At 34.4% G+C, this 7,477-nt stretch overlaps 1 protein-coding gene across 1 annotated transcript; it reads right to left on the bottom strand.

The window, feature by feature from the left end:
- Positions 1 to 640: 640 nt before the first annotated feature.
- LOC107479305 (gamma-soluble NSF attachment protein) lies at positions 641 to 7,471 on the bottom strand. Its single transcript, XM_016099449.3, has 9 exons — positions 7,232 to 7,471; positions 6,746 to 6,813; positions 6,552 to 6,636; positions 6,262 to 6,420; positions 5,024 to 5,161; positions 3,584 to 3,662; positions 2,574 to 2,653; positions 2,139 to 2,268; positions 641 to 919 (listed from the first exon to the last, which is right to left on the bottom strand). The coding sequence occupies exons 1-9, from the start codon at positions 7,276 to 7,278 to the stop codon at positions 815 to 817; spliced, it is 891 nt and encodes a 296-aa protein (XP_015954935.1). The 5' UTR covers positions 7,279 to 7,471; the 3' UTR covers positions 641 to 814.
- Positions 7,472 to 7,477: the final 6 nt, after the last annotated feature.

The following is a 7,477-nucleotide window of genomic DNA, read 5'->3' as shown; positions in this document are numbered from 1 at the left end:
GTAAGAGGAAGAAGAACGTGCAGCAAGAAGAAGAAGAAGAATTTCAGAAACCATAAAAATAAAATAAAAACGAAGAAGAAGAAGAAGAAGAAGAAGAGGAAGAGGAAGAGGAAGAGGAAGAGGAAGAAGACGAAGACGAAGAAGAAGAAGAAGAGAAGAAGAAGAAGAAGACGAAGAGGAACCGTTTGAGTGGGGCGCGTGTAGTTACGCTCCATTCAAAATGAGTTAATGCGCGTATTAATGAAATTTGGGCTAATAACTTGTAAAACATGTACGGCCTTTTTACTTGTATGTGTAGCAGGCCCCTTAATATATTAATTATTGGAGTTATAAATTTCTTATATTGTTTACAACGATAAAATATAATAATTATAGGAATATAAATTTAATGTCTTTGTAAGTTACAAATTTGGTTAGACACTAGTAATTTCTAATTATTTTGCTGATTTGAAAATAATAGATGATTTGACAAAAATTGAGTAGTTGATTCTAAAATTTTGACAAGTAAGCGATATTACTAACATGACGCGAGTAAAAAAAGAAAATTAGTGAATTTACTAAAACTATAATCCATTGGTTGAATTGTGCAAAATATTTAGTTATCAAATAAAAAGACAAGGTTATTGACAAGTGATCAATATACTCAACAGCCAAATGAATATACCTGCATTCCACATGTACCGGTACACAATATGATGTATTTATCAAACAAAAGAACAAATAAATGGAGATCTTCATCTCTTCTACAAATAGACATAGGTTATAATAATAATAATATTTATTTATTTTAAAAAGCTATTAGTCTATTAGATGTTTATGTCAGATCATTTTCATCAAGTGGTGCTTCTTCCCCTTCAGCAGTTTCGCCCTTTAGTGCGCTCACATCGCCTGTTGGGAGTTTCCTTGTAAGCTTAATGATCTGCAGAATATACCATGTCAATCAGAAGTAACAGAATAAGTGAAGCAATTGAAGACGATTGTCAATGTTCAGCCATAATAGGGAAGCAATTGAAGACGATTGTCAGGACATGAGGAAAACAGCTGCACAAGGAATGGGGCTTCCTTAGGCTGCGTTTGTTTATAAATACATAACACTGAGACATAGACACAAAGACACATCATATTTGGCAAATAAAACATGAACAGAGACATTATATCCTGAAACACTGAATTAGTATATTTTGTGTCAGGAAAGACACAAACACAGAGATGCTGAACGGAGATACAACGTATTTTTTCTTTCTTTTTTATTGTCACTATCAATTTTTTATAATTATATTTTTTATCATTCTATTTTTCTTTCTAAATTTTATGTGAAGAAAAAATTAAAGGTAAATTGAACTTTTATTATTTGTTCTATTTTATATTCAGTTTATTACCAAACAAAATATAAAAACACTCATTTTTGTGTCTCTATCCTTTGTATCTTATTCTCAGTATTCTGTCTTATTTTGTTCTCAAAACCAAATACAGCCTTACTGCACAAGGATAATAAGGTTTGTGGAATACTGAAATTTAATGCTCATGACAGGTCATTGCCAAAAATCATAGTTTAGTTGACTAAGCTTTTAGGCAAGCTGAAGCACATTAACTGAATATGTTCAAAGCATCTAAGATGAGATTCTACCAGATTGATTCTACATGATTGATGCTACCCCAACTATCCCTAATGTCTTCATTCTTAATTCTATTTAATCTAATGTGTTCACTAATCCATCTAAGTATTATCATATCCACCCTATTTAATCTCATAAAACATTGCTGGTCTAATAACTGTTCAATAAAATTTACTCATTTATGGTACTTTTATATCGTAGATAAAGATTCAGACACCTCCATTTTGACCACAATTCAATCCCATAATTCACATAACCATATATCTCCCTATCAATATGGATAATGGAACCACGGCACTTAAATAACTTAACTTGTTGTAACCTCACATTATTAAAACATATCTTAGATACGAAATGCAAAATGAACATCTACAGCACCCAAATAAGGGAGTTCCATGTCCTCAAGAGATCAGGAATGTTTTATGATTTATGATTTATGTTTTAAATATGAAAACCATATGTACCAACTTCAAACAATTTAAAAAGTTGGAAAAGTTGGCTCATGACAACTAAATCACCTACCACATGGTCAAGATGTGAAATAGTGCTCGACTGAGCAACACGTTTGATTTCTTCAACATCTCCATCTGTGTAAGCAGCAAGAAGCTTGCTAGCACAACGGTTCTGGTCGCTGCTGAGGAAAGCATCAACCCTAGAGACGCCAAAAGCATTTATGCCAGAAATTCATCAATTGAAATAATTAACTCAAATGAAGCACAAGATAAATTACTGAGAAGAGTCAATCCTAAAAACAACAAAAAAGTTATGCACACAGATGCTAAGATGATATTGGAGCAAGAAGAAACTAATGGGAAATATATGAGCAAAGCTAATGACAACACCACTACCATCAATGACAATATCATTCTCTTTTTCCTATAATGATCCTATCATCCATATATAACGTTGATTTTCGCAGGCAAATCTCAGAATAAGGAGGAGGAGGCTGAAACTCACTGGGAAATGTCATTGTAGCACTTCTCTGCTTGCTTAAAGTCATGAGCATAAAGGTAGATAATAACCGCACTAAGATACGCCTGCATTTATGAGAAGGTATGTAAGAGAGAGCATTTCTCATATGAACATGAAATATACGAAAAGCTTTCCTCCACTTGCAATATGAAGAAACCAATTATGCAGCAACTATGCACCAATTGTGGAAATGTCAAGTTGTCAACAGTTTGGGAACTTGGATAAAAATAATTCTCAGTCAAGAACATTCAAATATGACTGGTTCACTATTTACAGCCTGCTACCTTCTGAAAGCTCTTAGGTGTTTAACCCTGCTACTAAAAAATTTTCATTGGCTTCAATATACATAATAAGGATGAAGAACACTGCTGGCTAATCGAAAACCAGGTACAAGAGAAATTCAACACAGAATGTTGTTCAGGAGGGCATAGAAAATAGGCATAACATCACAAATTCTGTGATAGTGTGCAATTGTGTCAGGAGTAGGAAGCACACGTTTAGCCTTGGATTATATTTGTAGTAGAATGTATTTGGAAAACACAACCTTAAGATAATGCCGAACTAGGAAGAAGATAAAGCAAAAATCACAGAGGAGAGAAGAGACGGAAAACACACAAAATATCAATAACTAATATACAAAATTTCAGTGCGCTAACATTCCAACACCAACTTGCTAATAAAATTTAAAATGTAACCTGACTTGAGCTCAGTAAATATTTCGTGAAGATTATAAGTTAATTACCAAATGTACTCTAAGAAGTAAGCCACAGGCAAAGCTGAATCCAGTTTTCCAAACAGGTAAATCCGCTAAATGCATAAGGCCAATACTCTTAACAAACCAAATATATAGCTCTCACAGTCTTTAAAATTTATCACATATTTACAAACTACCACCAAATTCCCAGAAGGGAGATCAAGAAAACAATCCCCTTTTCAAACACCTAGTCTCTGCAGTTTATTTTAAATACAGAATCCAAAACTAAAATACTTCAAACCTTGAATTGGCTATTGATAGCATTAGACTTCTCAGCTGCCAAGCCCAATTTCAACATGAGAGATGCAGCGTCTGTATATCTGTTTATCATAAATGGTACCCAACATACACATGTTAAGATGCAAAGAACGAAAATGTTTTTTACATTCTAGAAACAAAATCAAGGATCCAGTAGCAGCAGTTCTTGCCAAACAAGTTGGCACAGATGTAATAGGACCAAGAATTCATAAACTTAGGAGAGGAACCGACAGAGAACAAATTAAGAATTGTTGTGTCTGGTTTCTATGCCGGATCACTGTCCCACTATTGGATAAAAAAATGCTAGCTCCCATCATATGTTCCCAGAGGCAGATGTGTCTGATGTAGCAAAATAAATTGTGGGTTTTTCTTTCTCTTCTTTTTCCCTTTTGTTTTTCCGGGGTGGAGGGACCTTAATACTTTCTTTCAACACATTTATCTGAATAGTGGAAAATATGTGAAGTCATAAGTGTCATTTTACTTGCACCATCCCATGCAATTTCTAAGATGCAGACGCAAGCAACTTCGCGTAACCTGTCATCTTTTTCAAACCATGTAGTTTAAAATTTATCATGAATACTTGCTTACTTGCCTATACATTGCTCAGATTATTTTATTTAATACGTATATTTCTCTTTCCTGAATCTAAGATAAATCCCTTCAAGCCTCCAATTCTAAATTTTGCACTGTTGGACACAACACCAAAACAATTACCAAGATGGTTCTTAATCATCATCTCATTCGCAGGAAATCACATGAACCTCCAAGTCATCTGACTTCTAATCCCTAAAGTTTCAACGATTAAATTACATACTTTGTGCTCTGCCCTATTCATTTTGGCTATCACGACTCATCCTCGTCTATGCTACATGACACTCAACAAGCTGAACATACAGTAGGAACAGGCACAAAATTATAAAGAATGATATAAAAACATCTGCAAAAAAAGAATGCAACAAAATCAATTGTCATATTTGCCTCATGCTATATCAAATTTGAAAATGTAAATGAATTAGATATTATCTACTCACTTCTCTGTTGTAAACTCAAGTCAAAATTCGCCTCATTGAATGAGATGTTTGATCAAAACATTTGATGGATCCAATGCCTCATCCAGTGGTGAAAAAGTGTGTCTACTTAGTGTATGAGACAGAATGAGTACAAAAAATATTTCTCTAAATAAAACCTACGGAAAAGCATGAATAGACATCCAACTGAATGCACAAACAAAATAAGAACAGAAAATATTTTTCCAAATAAATAAATAAAACCAATGGAACAACATGAATAGACATCTAAATGGATTGCCAGACAAAATATAACACCACTAAAACCTTCACCTAAGTTGAAAATACTAAAGAAAAAAAAAGAGTGGAGAAGATAGGACATAATCTTTATTTTCTAACAGTTTTACAGAACTTACTTCTCAAGTTTTATATAAACATTGGTTGCAGCACGATACAAATCAAAAGCCATTTGTTCTCTTTCATCCTCTTCAAGAACTGTACAAGCATCTGTATATAGCTGAATAGCTTCTTCAGGCACGGTATCTTCCAATGCACTACACAAAGGAAGTTATCATAATAAATTTGGGATAATAATAGAGAGCTATACTACTATATTCCTAATAAATTGTATCAGCCATGAGGATGCAATTAAATAGACTGATTAGTGTTTGTTTCATATAGCATCTATGGTACTACATGTTGACCAATTGAAGTAAAAAGGATGAGCCATCATGATGTAATCAATTGTCATTCTATACAGATAACTTCTAATTATTCTTGAGTAAAGTTCTTATTCCATTAGCAGTGATTAGTAAATGAACTGAATACTAGATCCAAACACTTTTTTTATGGAAAGAAACTTTATTAGAGAGGGGAAAAAAAGGAAAACAAAAAATGGCGAGCAGAGACAGCTAAAGTGGGGATAGGATTTCCTTTGTCAGATGAAGGAACAATATAATTCATAAGAGAAGAATGATACAAGAACTCCTCCTTATAAGAACAACAAAACAAACATGTATCAATGAAGAGTAGCTTTCCATATTCCAATATCTCAACATTTCTAAGAGAGAAATGCCTCTAAAAGATCATGAGTTTTCCAACAAATAGAGGCCAAATGCCTAAGCTATCTTTGCTTGTCTAAGTATCTATCATAGAAAGTGCAACAGATATTCTCCAACCATATACTCCTGGGCATATATAGCACAGTGCAACAAGGCTTAGGCCAACTTCCATCTCCCAGAATCATCCAAACTAGTGAATAAGATAAGAGATCTTTTGAAACAGAAAAGGAATATTTATCATAGAATTTTTAAGTGATCAAGATTGCAACAATGTGTCTTAATCACTATCCATTTGAAACCCATCCTTAACCAGCACATCGAACAGTGGATATAAACACAATAGACAATACTATCCCAAAGCATGCCAGGTCCAAAGAAACCTCTATAAAAGCAAGCATTGAGCTGCAAAGTCCAAATCAAAGCACCAAATATGTTCATAGAAACAACTAACTACAACAAGATTGTCGTCCTTGATTTTACTTGATAAACAAAGACAGAAACAACTCGATCATAGTGGTTACCATATACTAGCTTATTGCCAATATTAAACACAGGATGTATTTGGAAATCAAGAGAGAAGAAAATCAGTTTACCGCGCTCCCTTGGCAAGGGCGTCGGATGCAGGCTGTGGTCTCCCACACTCAATGTACAATTCAGATGCCCTACGATAGAAATCGGCAACTTCTCTCCAGTTGCTTAGTTCCTTTGCTAACGCAGCAGCAGACTCCATGTGCTTAGCGGCATCCCATGGTCTAGTTCACTTGTCAAGGATAGATATAGAGCGCAACAGTCCAAAACAACAAATCTAACAGCATTTAGAAGAGCAGAGAATTATACCTAGATGAAGAAAACCATAAGCAATAACCAAAAAAAATAAGGATACGAAGAAAGCATCTCTTGTCCTTTTGAAGCTTTCTCATATGCTGTTTTGGCTTTCTCATAGTCCTTGGCAAGTCTAAATGCATTAGCTACAGCAAAATCGGATATTAGGTTAGTTATGTGTGCTTTCTTTTTTTTCTCTCGTAAAATTTCTTTGCACAAACAATCAAATGCTTAGAACACTGTTGAACATTTTACCAGCCTGCTCATAAAGAACTGTAGCACTTTTCCAATCCGCAGTCCACCTTGTGAAACTGAGTTTTGTTCTGAGTCAAAAAAGAAACCGAAGGAAAATTCAAATCTATAATTCATGTAAGGTAAAAGAACCTACCATGTCCTTGTATCTATTGGGAATTAAAAATAACCCATTTTACTTTCAAGTTAAGACCTAATTTTGGAAATTGATTATATCCAACATCACAAGTGAAGATAAACATATCCCCAATGCTTAATTACGATACGAACATTTGTTCAATCCCATCATGAGGAAAATCCAACCAAATTACCAAAGTAACAAAATTAGAATTTGCATCAAAATCTTGATCGTTGTTACGAAGGAACGACTACTTGAATATTAGATCGAGTAACAAAGCGAGGAAGGATGCAGCTTTATGCGGCTATGTTTATGATTATGAATGAGAGAAAAAGTGAGAGAGTAAAATGAGAAGGGAAAGCAGAACGCACAGCTTATCAGCTTTGGTTATCAACTTGTTGGGATCAGAGGTGGACATGGTTTGGTTTGATTGAAGTACTTAGATTGGATGATTGAGTTGCGTCTTCTTTGAGTCTTTTCTCCTCCGATTCAAGTGCTGCGTTCAGCTTCCCAACCATCAAACGACACTCTACTCGTCTTGCTGACCAGTGACCACCGTTCTTGCTGCTGCTTTTCCAACTCCCTAAGTCTCGTTAACAGATTTTGTATTCAACAAA

This window comes from Arachis duranensis, chromosome 3 (genome assembly GCF_000817695.3).
Source record: "Arachis duranensis cultivar V14167 chromosome 3, aradu.V14167.gnm2.J7QH, whole genome shotgun sequence".
In the NCBI taxonomy this organism is placed as follows: domain Eukaryota; kingdom Viridiplantae; phylum Streptophyta; class Magnoliopsida; order Fabales; family Fabaceae; genus Arachis; species Arachis duranensis.
The sequence above is the reverse complement of the archived record's forward strand: the minus strand, read 5'-3'. Positions and strand labels throughout refer to the sequence as shown.